Raw genomic sequence first — 19,894 nt, forward strand, 5'->3', positions numbered from 1 at the left:
CTTCATTGCCTGAGCTTTGGATCCAACCTCTGCTCGCCTCAGGGCCTGGAATGATCATCCAGCCAAGTCACACACATTCTGTCTGGCTACTGCAGACCCACACTTCAGTGACTCTACTTTGTCTCCTGCTCTGACTAATGCTGGGATTCTTCTCCCTTGGGTCATTGTTTACACACACATTGCGACTGGTACAGTGGAGTCTGCAACATGGCCAATATCCTTGTGACTTTATTAGATTAAGAGTTGGGACAAATGACCTTATTCCAGGCCCAATGGGTAGACAGTGTGCTATTCTGTGTTAGCATGAGGCCCTGCCATTGTTTTGACTGGTTGTCACTCGAGGGTCTTGAGGTAAGCAGTGTTGTTTTCTTTAACATAACCAAAGTCTCTGAATGATATATTGGCTGAGTGACACTTCTCAGAGCTGCTTCTAGAATGTGGGGGAGCAACCAGTAGCTCCTAATGAACTCAAGACCCCTTCTTCGGATCACTCCTATTCTCAGTAGGGAGAAGTTCAATAAAGCTGTCTAAATAGTTTCACAATTCTCTGTTATATCTTCCAAGAGCAGTGCAACTAGTGTCTCTCATTTCCTACAAGTCCATTCTTTTATTGTTTGGGGAAGAGCTAAAGATGTAGAGCTTAGACCATTATAGTGCTTCCTCGCTGCCAAGTTAACAAAGGAATTAGGAAATGCAGTTTTTTTCAAGAAGAAAGGGACTGTCGATGAACAACTTTACTTTTTCTCAGAGCACCATTCCACTGCTTAGGTGGATGATGATGCCATCAAAGATGCATTGTAGGCTCCTGTTTGTTGTCACCAGACCAAGCCTCACCTACAATTTTGGGAATATGCATCTATATGTATGTGCATGCATCTGTGTATATGTATGTAAGTGTTTACATTTGTGTCTTTGTGCATGTCTGTCTGGCATTGTATTGCTCCATGGAAGTTATTAATGGTATAAAGTACAATCAAAAGTATATATTGGTTCCCATCATACAGGTTGTGAGGATGCCAAGGGAAACCAGTCAGGAATCGTGAACCTTAGGCTATGGGGCCCGGGTGCAGAGGTGTTTGGCTGGCTGGCCACCTGTGTTTGAGGGTCTCGCAGTACTCGGGTCACCTGAAGATGGGAGCAAAAACAAGACAGCAAGGCTACTCTTGTCATGGGTCACATCAGTCCTGAAGACCCTTGTCTTGCAGGTCAGTCTCCCCATGCTGGACACATCCCTTGCTTGGTGCAGGAGGGCTCCTGGGGGGTCTAGCGTCTCGAAACTCTGCAGAGAGACACATTAGAGCCCTATAAGGACAGCCAGGTCGCGGCCCGGTCTCTTGGTCTCTCCATGGCTTCACGTCACCCCCATTCTGCTTTTTGCCCTTTCAGTGGCTATGGTTGGGGCTGCCAGCCGCATTCAATCCCGCCCCGCACAAGGCCCACAGGCTCTCCAGTCCTTTTGCGGCCACCGATCCCAAACCTTATGGGACACCCAGCCTGAGGCTCACCAAGTACACCACCCTCCGGCAGCAGCGGTCCCAAAACTCCTTTAGTTTGCTCTCTTACCATCACTGGCACCCAGTGGACGACAGGATCCAGCAACACTTGCCCCGCTGGCAGTCCATACCATCGGACAAGTGGGTACTTCAAATTGTTCAGCGAGGCTTTTTCGATCACTTTTTGTTTTTGTTTTTTAGAAACCCCACCACCCATGCTACCATCTCCAAACCGGCTGACGGAGGACCACCTCTCCCTGCTTTATTAGGATGTACAGGCTATTTTTGCCAAAGGAGCCATCAAGAAAGGGCCTGCAGAAGAAGTAGGTCTGGTTGCTATTCCCACTATTTTCTAGTGCCGAAGAAGAACAGAGCCCTCCGCTCTATTTTGGACCTGTACCCTCTCAACTTCTTCTGGAAAAAGGAGAAATTCAAGATGTTCACATTGGCTCAGTTTCTGTCTGCCTGGGCTCCTGGAGACAGGATGGTAGCACTAGACTTACAGGATGCCTACTTCCACATCCCTGTCCTGCCTGTCCACAGAAATTACTTACTTGTGGTTCACAGTTGTGCACTTCCATTTTCAGTTTGCTGTGCTCCTTTTTGGCCTCACCACTACCCCTCAGGTTTTTTACCAAGGTGATGACGGTGGTTGCACCGTTGTTCCTTCTCTCAATGACTGACTGACTGTTAAAGGTGGGCTCGAACCAGGCAGTTGTTTCCCACCTCCAGACTACGGCGGACCACCTGCATTCGCTGGAGTTCACTATCAACATGCCGAAGTCACAGCTGGCTCCCTCTCAGATGCTCCCATTCATCAGTGCCATACTAGACATAGTGTATTTTCGGGCCTATTCTCTGAAGTGGTAAGTTCAGGATACTCAGGCAATGATTCAAATGTTTCACCTTCGTCCTGGATTTCAGTGAGGCTGACTCTGAAGCTGCTGAGCCTGATGGCCTCCTGCATCCTGCTGGTAACACAGGCCTGCTGGCATATGCAGGTCTGCAGTGGAGTCCTAAAGAGCGCAGCATCAGAAGAATCTCTCCGACCTGGTCCAGATATTGGAGGGAACTGCAAAAGATCTGCAGTTGTGGATATGAACCAAGATACGGTCAGCGGCAGTCCTCTCTCCCTTCCTCAGCCAGAGTTGACTGTAGTTGCAGATGCGTTACTCTTGGATAGGGGCAGCCATATGGTTGAGCTGGAGATCAGATGGCCTTCATATATAGAGATTGAGCAGCAGCAGTTGACAGTTTTGGACTTCCCTACAGAAGTCTTTGACGTCATTCTGGCAGTCAAGTATCCCTCAACCAAGGTAGTGTATGCCTGCTATTGAAACAGATTTGTGGATTGGTGTGCTTCAAAAATGTTGATCCCCCTTCCTGCACCTTTTTCTGAGGTTTTGCTCCCTCACTTGCCCGTAAGGCTTTGATTTCAGCACAGTTAAATGGGTTTTTTTGGCTACATTTTCGTTCTTGTGATTGCCGGTTGAGCCCTTTCCGTTGAAGTCACTTGTTTCCTAAAAGGACTACAACATGTGTGACCTTCAACACCCTTGATGAGGCCCCATTGGGACTTGAATCTGGTATTGACATTCTTGAAGAGCTTTCCCCTCAAACTTATGCACAACTGTCTTTTACATCTTCTAACCTTCAAAACAGGCTTTGTAATGGCCATCACATCAGCCAGGAGGGTCAGTGAACTACAGGCACTATCCGTGCACCCTCCATACATCACATTCATTCTAGACAAACTGGTTCTAAGGACATGTACCTCTTTCAGGCTGAAAGTCGTAACACTCTTCCACGTCGGCCAGACCATTTACACTGGCGACCTTTTTTGCTCCGCCGCACCCTTCCAAAGAGGCGAAGAAACTCCATTGCCTATACCCAAAAAGAGCATTATCGTTCTACATTGATCGTACTAAGGAACACCAGGTGGACGATCAACTCTTCATTTGTACACTGGAGCAAAGAAAGGAAATGCTGTGCATAAAAGGACAATCTCAAGATGGATCGTACTCTGCATTAAAGTCTTTTATGCACTGGCCAGGAAGCAACCCCATGAGAGCTTGCGGGCTCACTCCAATAGAGCCAAGCTGTGACCACTGTGCTAGCTCACGGAATGCCAGTCCTGGACATCTGTCAGGCAGCCCCTTAGGCGTCTCTGCTCACATTTACCAAACACTGTTGCCTGGACAGTCAAGTCTGTTGTGACGGACACTTTGCCCATTCCGTCCTCCTGGACTTCCTGGTCTAAATCTGTTCACAGATGCACCTCGGAGAGGTACTGCGTGGGTATCTATTCTAAGGTAATGAATCTTTGGCCAGAAGTCTCCATCGGCTGAACAAGTTACCTAACTTCAGTAACGCCTTATGTGGTAGAGACTCTTTCCGCGGGCCCTTACTGACCCTCCCATCCTTCTCTGCGAATGGATTTCTCCATATAGGGTGACCCCTATGATGTCTTGGTGTCTGCACACTGGTATATCAGCATCCTTCATGGCTCCATGCTTCTGGCGCAGAAATGTTGCAAAAAGTAACTGATATCAGCATTCTGGGGTGGCGCTTTTATACACACTGTGCACATCACTTCCGGTGCAACCGATGTGTGGTAAATAAATAAATAATACCCTATTTTTGAATGTATAAATGAATAACAGATAGCTCAATAAATAAGAGTCAAAATTCGAGGTAGTAGGAGTTTCGCAGGTTTATTACAGCATAAAGGACAGGAACAGGACAACCTGCATAGGAATAGGATGGCAGGGCCCAGCAGCGCTGCTGGTGTCAGGATCGGGACAAGGAAAAGGATGACCTTTTTAATAACAGTGCATGAGCATATATACATAACGCAAACACATAGCATTACATTGCAATAGGCGTAGCAGTGGGTGGAGCAAAAGGCGTGACGCATAGCAGTCGCGAAAGATAAGGGTGGAAGTGGGTGTAACAGGGCGTATACATAGACATGTGATGTAAACGTAACAGAATATGTCATGAATAGGGCGGAAACATTGGAGGGGGCTACCTAAGGAGCCGGGACCTCTAACCTGGTGGTGCGCGCAAACTAGCAATGACGTGTTACTAGGAGAAGCTGGGGGCTATGAACTCTGTGCTAGGAGCAGAGACTGAAGTCTGGAGAGTCAGGGCGACATGTACCTAAACAGTATCTAGTATCTGATGTTTAGAGAACATGTTGATATAAACTAGAAGTTAGGAGGGGAAAGGCTGACTTGATTCTAAGACTGGACCATGCATTATTCTACATGTAGTACGTGATGAAGAATATTAAATGACCATTAAATGCAGTATTTCTCTAACGTGGAGACGTGAAGGCTAGACAATGACGGAAACTATTGATGCGATTCAGTAGCTTAGGAATGCAGAGAAGGAGGACTGAACTGATAACTGGAATCATAACATACTTTTGGCAGACTCAGAGGCAGAGCCAGCCTGAACCGGGCACTGTGAGGCAGGAAGTAAGTGAAGGGTCGAGGATACAGGTGGGGGCTGTATCGCTCCTCAGCGAGGCTTTAGGAGACAGGAGCTGAATCTGATGTCCGGGCCCTTTTGAGGCCTAGAAACGGGGACTTTACAATGAAATAACGTGCACACTGAGAAACGTGGCAACGTAACTTTACATAGGCCTGATATTCGTAGTATTCACGAGGACTAGAAACTGGCATATTAGAGATGGACACAACTATAATTGCGTCATTAATCGAACATGGGGAATGCATATGCATATTTAATCATGCACACATAACATATGATGGATGACACGTAGGGACACAGAACATGGCAAAATTTACTTTTCCACATTCCCTCCTTGTCACTACGTTTCCATCAGGAAACATCAATATTCATGATACCATCTATCATTTCATACAGTATCATTTGCTCGTCTCGAATTATCCTGGAACGGGATTTAGAACGGGGCTTGGGACTAGGAATACAAGAGGTAGCACAAATGCCGCAAATCGCAGGGCCACATTGTATACAGAGACAGCAGCTGAATATGATCGCTACTGCAATACCTAGGAAGGACAATATTTTCCATCCCCATGCGGAAATTATATTCCAGAACCAACCGGACCATGTCCAGGTGCCTGGATCTTGGTGTATCAGATGGGCAATTTTATGGAGTCTGGTTATAGCTGAATAAACAGACGGCGCGTTATTTGGAATGAAAATGCAGCAACTAGATCCGATGACTCTACAGGCCCCGCCCCTATCGGCCAGTATGACGTCAAGGACGAGACGATTCTGTAAAACGACAAATCTCATAGCAGATTGCTCTTCAGTTAAATTACCTAGAGCAGAAGCAGTCTCATTGACTACTGCTTCAAGGGTTCTGGTTAACCTACGGATTAGCTTACTATTCTGGATAGGTCCTATAAAGAAAAAGAAACCTCTGTTGAAATCTGTATACTGTTCTAGAGCAGTTTCAGTATAATCGACAATTGGGGACTCCCTTCTATGTCTAACGTGTACTAGATGTGTGTTTCTATGATAATCAGGTGGGGCTAGGAAAACAGGTGGCAGTAGGAAGGCAATGTAACAGGTTCCCTCCCAACCGAGGGGCAGACGAACATATGTAGTTTGACCACAAATAAAATAAGAATGACGTGAAGCTTTGAAAATAGATTTCCCACTGTCACTATACTTGACAATAGTAGTACAATCACTATGTCCTACATGTACGGAACCATGGTTTCGGACACATAATTCGCCTTTGACTGGTAATACTGAAATAGCAGGTAAGTCTGGAGTAGTATCAGACTGAACATTCAAGACCATGAAATTCGAAGAATAATTACCTAAATTATACACTTCATTTTCTAGATCTAAACCTGTTCTGTGGGGAAGACCTTGCTTGTCTGGAAAGCATGTATTGTTAAGAAAAGACATATCTGTTGAGGATGACGTTAACGTGGACCATGCTCCACACGAACCATTATGTGAGAATGGATAAGGAAAAAGTGGCAGAACTCCCTTCGGTGTCTGGAAAGGGGGGAGTCGACCACACACCCAACAATTAGTGGCATTGCTGGACTGGTGTGAGTAATGTAACATGCGGATGAATGAGTTATTTCGCATAGCGAGGCGGTAAGAGAGTTCATGAGGAGGCAGATCACTAAACGTGTGCTCTACTGTAGCATTAGCAGACTTATTTACATGAAGAACTGGGAAATACAAGAAAAATGCATAACTGGTGCAGGAAATCATAATGCTGAGAAACAATATGAAACATAGAAAAACGATACATCGAATTGAGTTTTGACTAACTCTCTCACTATGGGGGTCTATTTTATACATGTCAGAAACAGTCTAACCGTTTCACCTAGGGGAGGACTTAGACAATCAAACTGACTGACTTATTTTACTAGACCGGAGTTTTAACTTATACTCCTGTTGCGGAGTTTTCTCTAACAGGGGAGGGTTTGTAGCAATGTCTTTTGCGGGACAGTCCTTGAGAACAATATTTTGGCAATCCTTCAAATCCTGGGAAATGTTCTTTAAGACGGGTTTCAGTCCATTAAATTGTTTTACATGAGAAAGGTGCACCCAGCCTTTGCGACCTTCCAACTTCACGGCTGTACGGGTGGTGAGGAGGACCTGTCGGAGGACCTTCGAAGAATAATTACCTAAATTATACACTTCATTTTCTAGATCTAAACCTGTTCTGTGGGGAAGACCTTGCTTGTCTGGAAAGCATGTATTGTTAAGAAAAGACATATCTGTTGAGGATGACGTTAACGTGGACCATGCTCCACACGAACCATTATGTGAGAATGGATAAGGAAAAAGTGGCAGAACTCCCTTCGGTGTCCGGAAAGGGGGGAGTCGACCACACACCCAACAATTAGTGGCATTGCTGGACTGGTGTGAGTAATGTAACATGCGGATGAATGAGTTATTTCGCATAGCGAGGCGGTAAGAGAGTTCATGAGGAGGCAGATCACTAAACGTGTGCTCTACTGTAGCATTAGCAGACTTATTTACATGAAGAACTGGGAAATACAAGAAAAATGCATAACTGGTGCAGGAAATCATAATGCTGAGAAACAATATGAAACATAGAAAAACGATACATCGAATTGAGTTTTGACTAACTCTCTCACTATGGGGGTCTATTTTATACATGTCAGAAACAGTCTAACCGTTTCACCTAGGGGAGGACTTAGACAATCAAACTGACTGACTTATTTTACTAGACCGGAGTTTTAACTTATACTCCTGTTGCGGAGTTTTCTCTAACAGGGGAGGGTTTGTAGCAATGTCTTTTGCGGGACAGTCCTTGAGAACAATATTTTGGCAATCCTTCAAATCCTGGGAAATGTTCTTTAAGACGGGTTTCAGTCCATTAAATTGTTTTACATGAGAAAGGTGCACCCAGCCTTTGCGACCTTCCAACTTCACGGCTGTACGGGTGGTGAGGAGGACCTGTCGGGGCTCTTTCCAGCGAGGCTCCAGCGGACTTGATCTGTCGAAATTCCTCACCAATACCATGGATCCTGGAACGATTTCATGCGGTGCCACCTCGGTATTGTCTGGAAATGCGGCGGCAACCTGTGAACGACATGAGTTGAGGGCAGACATCAAGAAAGCTAGGTAATCTGTCAGCATATTACTTGAAACATCGGTAATACTTCGGGGTCTAGGAGTACCCCACATGTTAGGGGGGCGGCCGAAAACGACCTCATACGGGGACAGACCTGATCTGGAATGTGCGACCATGCGCATATAAAATAAAGCGACTGGCAGAGCTACTAGCCAGTCCACACCTTTTTCTTTGCATACTTTGGCGATACGGATTTTCAGAGTCTGATTATGTCTCTCTACAAGACCGGCTGCTTCAGGATGGCGTACACAATGAAACTTCCACTGGTACCCTAACAACAGGGAAACATGCTTCATGAGTTCAGATGAGAATGGCTGGCCGTTGTCAGAATATACGACTCTAGGGAGTCCATAACGAGGGAAAAACTCACGAACCAACTGCTTGGCAGTGGTCGCGGCTGTGTAATCTGGGACTGGATATGCTTCTGTCCACCTGGACAAAGCGCATACAACTACAAGAACATACTTGAAACCTCGACATCGCTCCATCTGAATATAATCCATCTGGAGGACTTCAAAAGGGTGGTCAGGGGGCTGGAATCCACCTTGTTCCACCGGGACACTTTTACCTGGATTAAACTGACAACATATCATACAGGTACGGACTTTCTGCTTGGCTGCAGCTCGTAAATGCTTGTTGAACCAAATGTTCTGGATACTGTCTAACATAGCTTTTTCTCCTAAATGTGCTGGACTATGTGCGGTATTAATAATGACTTGAACCATAGAGTCGGGGAGAAACCATGTGGCTCTACCCTTTGTTAACCATCCTTGATCTGTCTGGACCCCTCCTTGTTCGGACCATTTCTTGATTTCTTCGGGAGTAGCATGTAACTGGATATCTATGACATCTTGTGTAGGGTCCTTAACTGTCATGCATGTAATCGGATCTGGAGTGTGTGTCATGTTAACTGGAATGTCTGGAGTCTGTGCTGTAAACTTGGCTGTGCGATCTGCTAGATCATTACCTTGGGAAATAATGTCAGTAACTTTCGTATGTGCTTTACATTTCATGATAGCAATAGATGTCGGTAAGTGTATGGCATCTAACAGAGCTTGAATAAGGAGACCATGCTGAATCTTGGTTCCATGAGAAGTCATGAAACCTCTTTCTTGCCAGAGCACTCCGAAGTCGTGTACAACTCCAAATGCGTAGCGTGAATCTGTGTAAACATTAACTTTCAAGTTCTTGGCGTGTATGCAGGCTTGTGTCAGAGCAACTAGCTCTGCTGCTTGAGCGGACAGGGTATCAATACGGTGTGTTTCAATAACTTCAGTATCAGTAGTCACTGCATACGCGGCGACTAGTTCTCCTGTACTAGTTCTCATACATGAACCATCCACATAAAGTGTCAGGTCGGGGTCTGGTAACGGAGTATCTGTCAGATCTTGTCTTGGCTTTGTCGTAATGTTAACTACTTCCACGCAATCATGTGTGGCTGGATTTGAATTAACTGATGGTAACAGTGTAGCAGGATTTAAAACGTTGCAGCGTCTGATTTCTATGTGTGGCTGGAACAGTGTCAATTCATAACCTGTTAAACGTGCAATTGTCAAGTGCTGAGTTTGTGTTCGGTTTAAAAGAACTTCCACGGAATGTGGAACTTGTACTGTCAAGGAGTGTCCTAAGACTATGGAATCACTTTGTCTGATAGCTAGGGCTGTGGCTGCAACTGACTTGAGGCACGCAGGCAGAGCCTGGGCTACAGGATCTAATGTGCTCGAAAAATAAGCACAGGGCTTGTATTGTCCTGCTTGATCTTGTGTGAGAACAGATAATGCTGTACCTTCGCGTTCAGTAACGAAAAGTGTAAAAGGCTTACTGTAGTCCGGTGTCGCTAGAACTGGAGCTTGGCATAGGGCTTTCTTTAACTCATTGAAACTAAGTGTATGTTCAGATGTCCAAGGGAGGACAGTCGATACGGCTGCCTCCTGTGTCGTTAACTGTATCAGTGGTTTGGCTAGAAATGCATACTGAGGAATCCATTGTCTGCAATAAGAAGTAAGGCCAATAAAAGCACGTACCTCCTTCTGGGTCTTGGGCTGAGGAAGACTCGCTATTAACTGGATACGGTCTGGTGTCAACTGTCTACCCCTCTTGGACAGTAAGTGTCCTAAGTAGACCACTTGCTGGACACAGAATTGAAGCTTAGAAGGGGACACCTTGTGCCCCATCTCGGCTAGGAAATACAGAACTGTCAGTGATGCTCGCTCGCAAGCACGTTCAGAACGGGCTGTGATCAGTAGATCATCGACATACTGGAGCAGGGCAGTGTCAGTTGGCATGTGAATGTTGTCTAGTTGTCTCTTGAGTGCTTGACTGTAAATACTAGGACTTTCTGTGAAACCTTGAGGAGCGCGTGTGAACATATAGCTCCTTCCATTTAAACAAAATCCGAAAAGGAACTGGCTGTCTGGATGAATAGGAACACTGAAAAATGCGTTCTTGAGGTCTATGACGGTGAAGAACGTGGCTTCGGAATCAATGGCCGTTAATAGGGAAGAGATGTCTGGGACAACTGGGTACTGCGGAATAATACATTTATTAAGTTCTCGTAGGTCAATCACTAATCGATATACTGGGGGTGCATTTGGATCAGTACGTTTCATGACTGGAATGATCGGAGAATTGCATACGTTGGAGTCAGTTTCTACAACCACTCCTTGAGCCATGAGCTCGTCAATAATTTTGGATAAGGCTGCTACAGCCTCTGGTGGCAATCTGTACTGTCTGATTCGTGGTAACACTACACCTGGCTTGAGAGTCACACGATGGGGTGTGATTTGCATGTAACCTACATCAGTTGGACCTTGCGCCCATAAGTGCTGCGGAACATTAGACAGTCTTGAATCAAAATCTCGTAATAAATAGTGACCCTTAAAGTCACGTAGGAACAATCGTATTCCCTCTGGGGAACAGCATATAACTGCACCTAACTCTTTCAGTGTTTTAATGCCTAGTAGGTTTTCTGGACATGACTTAGTAAGTAACAGATCAGTAGTGCGGGACAATGGACCTACTTCTAGAGTAACTGGCTTTGAAATCTCATTTACGATAGGTTTTCCTGAAAATCCAAGGGAAACATTTCTTGAGCCTGAGAGCGGAGCCCCTGGAACTTCGGCGTGACTAATTGTGGTCCTACTTGCCCCTGTATCGATCAAAAACTTTCTGTCTTTCCCTAATACTTGACTGTGAACATAGGGACCTTCTTGATCTACAGGTATCTCGATGAGAGGCAAGCCTACCTCCCTCTCTAGGCTGTTTCATGAATACTGCTGGTACTCTGGATACTCAGACTGTGCATACTGGTACATCTGCGATGTAACATGCTGTGTTGCAGCAATAGGCTGCGGTGTTGTAACTGTCTGTTGTGCATTCTGTGGCTGAGGAATCTGTGAAACTTGTTCTTGTCTAGGCGGACGTGATCTTTCTTTAGTCTTACCAGTAGCTATGTTGTGTTTCAGAACTGCACACTCATTTATAAAATGACCTGGCTGTTTACAATAATTGCAGTTCCCTTTAACGGGAGCTGCAGGATGACTGGCTTGATTTGGACCCCTCTTCTGACTGTCTTGAGGAACAGATTGTGCAACTAGTACTTTCATTTTCGTGTCTTTCATACGTTTTCTCTCGTGTTCTTGCTCTTCCCTGATTCTATTCTGGTGGTATTGAAGCATCTGCAACATCTGGGACGGGGTATTAGCTTGCCAGGTACTTTCGACTTTCAAAACTCGATTTTTAATTTGTGGGCTTGAATTCTCGACTAATTTAGTAACAAAAAGGTGAGGGTATGACTCACTACTTGTCTTGAGGCCACTGTTGATGCTAAAACATTTCTCAAATCTAGAATAAAAATCACTAATATCCTCATCTTGCTTCTGTTTACAGGCTGAGATTGCATCCCAGTCTTCTTTTCTAGTTGTCAATAATCTGGGTAAAACTTGTATTAATAATTCAGGTAATTCTCTACATTTATCCCCGAGACCGGTACCTGGTACTCGTGCCTTATCTTCAGCTTCTAGAACTGCCCAATCGATCTTTTTCTCTCCCACCTCCCATTCTTTTTCCTTGAGCTTTTCATACACCCCTGCGGGCAGCAGAACCTTTAACATTTTAATTATATCTGGATACGTGTATTCTCCCATACGGAGCATGTCTTTTAATTCTCTATGGAACCCTGCTGGATCTTTATCATGACAGGGAATTAATTTCTTCATCTCGAGGAGTTCCATCTTTGTAATCGGAGTGTAAACAAACACTCGTTCTAGTTCGCCACCCGTTCCTCTGACTGGGTGGACTTCTCGTAACGGATTCTGTCTCTCCATGTAAAATGGTTTACCTTCTGGGGGTGAGACATGAACAAAATGCGGGTTCAGAAACGTTCTATATTTGTGACGCTGTTCTAGAATGACACTAATTAAGTCGGTACCTAAACCTTTCCATCTATACTGGAGTAACTCGTTCAGGACATCATGTAACGGGCCTGGATCAGAGTGCTGACCCTCATACAATGTAATGAGGTGCTGGATCATATACATACCCACCAGTTGTTGCTCGGCTGGGGGCAGTTTCAGAAACATTTGTGCCACTATTTCGTCTGGAAAAGTGGTAGAATCAGTAATCCATCGGACTGCTGATCGGGCTAGTTCTTGTTCATGCATAGTACTTAACTCACTGTAACCGATTCGTGATTTCAAAATGTGATCGGTAGCTTGAAACACTTGTTCTAGTGAACCTTGTTCTGGTGCTGGAGAATGAAAAATAGACTTGTGTTCTAGGCGTAAATGGCGATCTGGAAATCTAGATTTTCCTACATACGCTATTCTGGCGGGATTCTCGTCGTCTAACTCTTCAGGATCAGAGTTACTTTCTTTCTCGCTTACTTGTGCTGCTTTACGCTGTTCGTGTAATTTTATTATTTCTTTACGGATTTTCTTGTACATACTCTCCATAGCACCGACGGTCTTGTGCTTACCCTCGGCTATATTATCACTCCACCTTGTCAGGGTTCTCATTTCAGCCGGATCTTTAGACGGGTAATCTTGTTCTCTTATTAGACAATTGATCAGAAACTTTAATATCATGAGCTGGATCTCGGCTTTCCTTTGAGACATGGCCTCGCTAATGCTTTCTGGATCATCCCCTGTACGGATGAAACGATATATTCTGTCTAGATCTTCTTTCATATTCGGTAAGGTGACTAGATACTCGGCCACCTTTCTTACGCGGAATGAATATAAAACCATATTATCCTCGCCTGGGACTGGATCATAGCCGCATTCGGCAAGGGATTTTCTTATTTCTGCTACAGTCTGATGTCTGGGCGTACGCTGTGACGCTTGTGCATGTAATTCGGCTGTCGTTAAACGCTTGTGTGGCGGCGGGGTTTGAGGAGTACCTCCCCCTGCGGCCCCTAAACTAGAGTCGTCTACTGAGGCTCTTCGTCCTGGCAGAGTGGGAAATGGAAATGCAGGCTGGACTTGTATGGCGGGCTGGACCGGGGGTACCGTAACAGGTACTCTGGTGTCTGGAGGAGCGGAAGTGCCTGATTTACAGGGACTGGCGGAGCGCGAACAGGATTTGCATATTCTGGGACTGTGTCGTCCAAATAGGACGAAATAAAAATATCAGCTGCGGTCTGTTTGTGACGTAGTTTGGTCGGAACTAATGGTGGCGGGAAATTACTGGATGCCTCTGGGGTCGCTTTTGGCAAGCCCTCGGCAAAGAGAGGATACATACCCCTAATAAGGGCATGCCTCTGTCTGTCTGACTGTTCGGCTTTGACTTGTTCACCTATCTCGATTAGTTCTTTTTCTTGTGCTCGTTCTAAGGATTCTCTACTTAATTCTGACTTTCTGATTTCCTTTTCAGTTCTTTTATGAGCTTCTTTGCGCCATAACTCGATGGCATCTTTCTGTGACTGTCTGGCTTTCTTTTTCCATAATGCTTCTTCTACTCGCATGATGCATTCGGCATCCCATGTACCCGATACGGGCCATCTATACTTTTCTTCTAACTGTTTGGTATACTCTACCCATAAATCTAGATACAATATGGCGCTTATGCCATGCTTCTGATACATAAAATGACCTGGACTGTCCCTAGGCGGAACTGGAACTGCTGCTTCCAGCAGACCCTTTCTGGTTTTTAACTGACGTAATTTCGAAAAGAGCGGCATGACTGAACTATAATCTAGACACAATACAATACACAATAAACACGATACTTATTCCCCATTCATACCACGACATTAAAATACATGAAGAACATTTAAAAATAACAGTTCGAACAGAATACTACCTGGAATACGGAACACAGAATACATGAATTTTCTCGAGAACAGAACTGACTAGAACAGGAACTAGATGCACTGCTGAAACAGTACGAAAACGTACCGGTCTCATAAAGAGACACGTCAGGACCCGCATCCACCGAAGTGGACACTTCGTTTGTGGGTCTGTGTACCACCAACCCACGGACCAGAGTCAATTAAATTGACCCTGTCTAGATACCACCCCAGTAACGGTACTCACCGGGCAGCAAGAACGGAAGGCCTCAGACTGGACGGGACTGCTTGGACGTCGGACGGACGAACTTCGGACTTCTGTTACGGGTGGGCCTCCGGATACCTCGGACCTTGAACTCTCGGCTTGGGCTCTGGTCGGGACTCGCCGCGTTCCTCCACCGTCTCGTTTGGATGCTGGACCGCCTCCTCCGTCTCCTCCGTGGGCCTGAGGGATACTTGAAGCAGAAATATCTGCCGGTGCGCAGAAGAGTTCCGTCACGACTGCAGAGGGTCAGGGGGTCGGCGTGGCTTCACCGACGCGTGGGGAAAGGGCAAGTCCCTATTCGGGCGCCATTATGTGGTAAATAAATAAATAATACCCTATTTTTGAATGTATAAATGAATAACAGATAGCTCAATAAATAAGAGTCAAAATTCGAGGTAGTAGGAGTTTCGCAGGTTTATTACAGCATAAAGGACAGGAACAGGACAACCTGCATAGGAATAGGATGGCAGGGCCCAGCAGCGCTGCTGGTGTCAGGATCGGGACAAGGAAAAGGATGACCTTTTTAATAACAGTGCATGAGCATATATACATAACGCAAACACATAGCATTACATTGCAATAGGCGTAGCAGTGGGTGGAGCAAAAGGCGTGACGCATAGCAGTCGCGAAAGATAAGGGTGGAAGTGGGTGTAACAGGGCGTATACATAGACATGTGATGTAAACGTAACAGAATATGTCATGAATAGGGCGGAAACATTGGAGGGGGCTACCTAAGGAGCCGGGACCTCTAACCTGGTGGTGCGCGCAAACTAGCAATGACGTGTTACTAGGAGAAGCTGGGGGCTATGAACTCTGTGCTAGGAGCAGAGACTGAAGTCTGGAGAGTCAGGGCGACATGTACCTAAACAGTATCTAGTATCTGATGTTTAGAGAACATGTTGATATAAACTAGAAGTTAGGAGGGGAAAGGCTGACTTGATTCTAAGACTGGACCATGCATTATTCTACATGTAGTACGTGATGAAGAATATTAAATGACCATTAAATGCAGTATTTCTCTAACGTGGAGACGTGAAGGCTAGACAATGACGGAAACTATTGATGCGATTCAGTAGCTTAGGAATGCAGAGAAGGAGGACTGAACTGATAACTGGAATCATAACATACTTTTGGCAGACTCAGAGGCAGAGCCAGCCTGAACCGGGCACTGTGAGGCAGGAAGTAAGTGAAGGGTCGAGGATACAGGTGGGGGCTGTATCGCTCCTCAGCGAGGCTTTAGGAGACAGGAGCTGAATCTGATGTCCGGGCCCTTTTGAGACCTAGAAACGGGGACTTTACAATGAAATAACGTGCACACTGAGAAACGTGGCAACGTAACTTTACATAGGCCTGATATTCGTAGTATTCACGAGGACTAGAAACTGGCATATTAGAGATGGACACAACTATAATTGCGTCATTAATCGAACATGGGGAATGCATATGCATATTTAATCATGCACACATAACATATGATGGATGACACGTAGGGACACAGAACATGGCAAAATTTACTTTTCCACAGATGCAGAGCCAATCGATGCAAACTACCGGCGCACAGACTTACTACTTGAAAAGGTTTTCAGAAGCAGTCTGGCACCTGGGAAATATTCTAAGGTAAGGAATCTGCAGTTATATAAAATCTCTACCAGATAAGCATTACCAAAGGTAAGTAACTTTTTCTTTAGGCTTGCCAAAAGGTTTATTTTGCCAAGTCGAATTGGCAGGTGAAAACTGCACGCAGTCTGCAATGGCAGGCCTGGTACATGTTTTATGGGACTATATAAGTGGACGGCACATTAAGAGCTACTGTCCCACTAGTAGCATTCAATTACAGGCCCTGGGCACCGGTTGCAACACTTTACATGGGGCTTGTAAGTAAATGTGCAGATTGGGTGTAAGCTTATATTACCATATTTGAAGGTGGGATCACAAGCACTTAAGCACTGGTTAGCAGTGGTGAAGTGTGCAGAGTCCTAATGCCAACAAAAACGAAATTCAGAAAAACAGGAGGGGTGAAGGCAAAGGTTTTGGGGTGACCCTGCAGAGAAGGCCGCGCCCAACATAGTACACACAGTCTTCTTCAGAACTGGTTGTACAGAATCTCTAAGTATGCCTTCCTTCCTGTTTCTGAATAATGTCAAGTCCCGATTCTTCCCCTTCAAGAGGCTTTATGGCCTTACTTTCCTTTGCACACTAAAAAAGTTCTCTGAGGTGCATCCAATAGGGTTTCTATTTATAGTGCTTTCAAAGGGGATTCTAATGTGCTAGTAAATTAGTCATTAGAGTAGTGAAGCAGGATTTCTGAGCCTTTTTATCGGTCTAGTTAAAGATTGGAATTAAAAGATCTAATCCTCTCCACTTTATAGAATAAGAGACTAATAAGCTCGCTAATGAGCAGATTCATTCATTGACAAGAGCTTCTCCATTTTCTGTAATAAGGCATGTCTGGATTCTGAGTCAACTTAATCTGTGTATGTGCTAATTATGGCTATAAAAAGGGAATTGACCAATTAAATATTTTAAGCTTGTTTGAAAAATAATTGTTGTGCCACAACTGTTGCTTTACTTTGTTTTTACATCCATCTAAAAAGCACATTGCCAAGCCCAGCAATGCCTCTTTAGATTGTGATATGCAACGACTTCCAGTAGAGGCTTTTGATGTAACTCTTATAAGGCTGTTGGAGCCTAAGAGAAAATCCTTCTAATCATTAAGTATTAATGGGCAGCCGAAAGAAACTATACCCTACTTCAGAGCAACCCTACTTGTCTCATTTTCACACCTGACATTGGATTTAATGGGCATTAAGTCTTTCGATTCTACCTTGTTTTAGTTGGCAATTGGTTGTCTTTTTGGTCTATACCACTGCTTATGGAGAAGCATCTCCAGTCTTCCTGAAAAGCACCTATCACACATGAAGAATTAACTTCTGTAAGTCTCTTTAGGCAATGGAATTTGCCAAGCATCTCCTTGGGACTTCTTTCCACGCTGCCGGCAAAAGTTTGGAGGTTATGAATCAAGCTATATCTTTGTGGCTGAGTGCATGTGAGATGTGTCCTGATGTGCACAGGCGCTAGCACACTTCCATTTTGATTGACATCGAAAGGCACCACTCTAAATGGTTTATATCTTTAAACTGTAATCTGGTCAAAATAAATTTACTAGACAACTGGAAGGACGTTGGCAATGGAATGTGAAAATATTATGTTTGAAAAAGGTGACTTTATATTTTCCTAAAAGTCATTACAGTTTGTCAATTCCCGTCTCTAAAGTTTTATCAGACCTATCTGGAACCATAAGATAATGCATGCTGAGCATCAATTCATTTCACATTTGCACTGCATTAGAAATAATATAATGAAGCAGACAATGTGTCAGTGACATCCTCTCTAATTCATGTTCAGTACCTCAAAGTAACGAAAATACATTTACTAAAATAAAGCCTATTAAATAGTCGCTATTTGAAAGCCTTTAATGTTGTGTGTTTTTTAACGTAGGCTGAATTAGAGGCCTTTGAGAACAGGATGCGAGGCCGGCGGAAGAAGAACAGAAGGAAGGACGAAATTGAGGTTGAACCATCAATTTGGCAAAAGTATAGGAATTACATCCTGGTGCCTCTCTGTGTTGGTGCCTTTGCCATTGCCACCTTCTATATCATTCACAGTGTTTGAAATGTACTGCGTTGATTTTTACATTTCTTTCTGTAATAGTGTAATGTTTTTATTTTATTTCCACTTTTAGCTGAACTCTGTAAAAGGACATTATGTTAATATTTCCATTCTGTATAGCTAACTTTCAAAAGAGTTGCCTTTAATATAAATTTATTGAACAAATCAAAAACCATTGAGAAATTTCACATTTAGAATAACAGTTTTGGAAAGATTTTTGTTAGAAGTTGGGGCAATTCTAAATGCATTGAACTGTTATTGTTTCTTTAGCGATTTCATGTTTGAAACAAAATGGAAAGTTAAACATTTATTAATATTTTAAATCCATGTTAAGAAAAAGGGTTAATTGCAGCTATAGTTGTATATTTGTCTGATTTAATGCTGTAAAGGCAGATAGTAAGTCATCAGTAAAAAAAACATAAAACATAAGTGTCATTGCTGTGAAATTGAACTATAAGTGGAAGAAAATAACGTTTGTGGACGGGTGGGGGCTGGCTGGTGTCTTAATAAGTATGTGTTTGTATTGTTGGCCACACTAAGGAATTTTTCTTGAATTCACCCAAATAGTAAGAAATCCAGCTGTTGTTCTGACCTTTTTAAAAATGATTTTTGTCGTGTAATGGGATTATACTTCGGATCCCTTGCAATCATATTCCTAGCTGTATTCACGGATTTGGGTGGTGCTACATACGTCTTCATTGGCCATCATATGAAAACAGATTATTTATTCACTATCTAAATAGTAGTCTAAATAGTAGTAAAACTCTTTATTCATATTTCTCTATTAATCGCATAATACAGTTTATTTCCACACTATATATAATTATTCAACATGTTTGGGTTTTGTACATCTTTTAATATTTCATACTTAAATAGCATCAGGCCTCTTATTACCGGTAGTGACACGCAACTCATCTCAAAAGAACCTGTCATTTTTTAGATGTATCCATTATAATTCTTCATTACAAAAAGAAAATATACAGTAAAATCGTTCAGCGCTTTCCAAATGTCAATAACACTTGTACAGTCATATTAAAAAGAATGACCTTTGGGACTCTCAAATGTCGTATTTATTCATTGCCATAAACTCCAAAAAAGTGCTCCTGATTTACCTCGAGTTCCTCTGGATTGTGCCCCCAACTTCTTCGTCCTTGATGCTTCCGTTGCAAACTGTCCAAATGAAAACATGAGCTCCTGTATTTGAACCCTGCTAGGCAAAGAAAGTGAGCCGCTTGTTTTAACCCAGTATACCTGGGCTGGCTACAACTTGATGTTGTCGTATGAGATAGCAAGAAATGTGAAGACATTATTTTACGCCTTCAGTTTGTAGTTATAGTAGCGAAAGTCTGTGAAATGCAGACATTACTGTTAAACCCTCTCAGATAAAGTGCGTTGAGCACTGATGTATGATCTTGGATTTTATGAACATTTGCTGCATTAAATTGTGATTTTCGTCATGACGTTTTCACAATGATTACAAGTTTCAGTTGGGATTCGAGGTTTGTAGCAGTAACAGCATATGGTAAATGCAATATGGTCAAATGTATTGTAA

General features: G+C 43.8%; 1 protein-coding gene across 1 annotated transcript in view; it reads left to right on the top strand.

Moving 5' to 3' along the window:
* Nucleotides 1–19,404, top strand: part of NFXL1 (nuclear transcription factor, X-box binding like 1) — a 624,964-nt gene extending 605,560 nt beyond the window's left edge. The window contains exon 23 of the mRNA XM_078678225.1: nucleotides 18,172–19,404. Coding sequence (XP_078534351.1) covers nucleotides 18,172–18,345 — 174 coding nt within the window. The 3' untranslated portion in view covers nucleotides 18,346–19,404. The remainder of the gene's footprint in view (nucleotides 1–18,171) is intronic.
* The last annotated feature ends 490 nt before the right edge of the window (nucleotides 19,405–19,894 follow it).

Source organism: Lissotriton helveticus, chromosome 2_2, assembly GCF_964261635.1.
Source record: "Lissotriton helveticus chromosome 2_2, aLisHel1.1, whole genome shotgun sequence".
In the NCBI taxonomy this organism is placed as follows: Eukaryota; Metazoa; Chordata; class Amphibia; order Caudata; family Salamandridae; genus Lissotriton; species Lissotriton helveticus.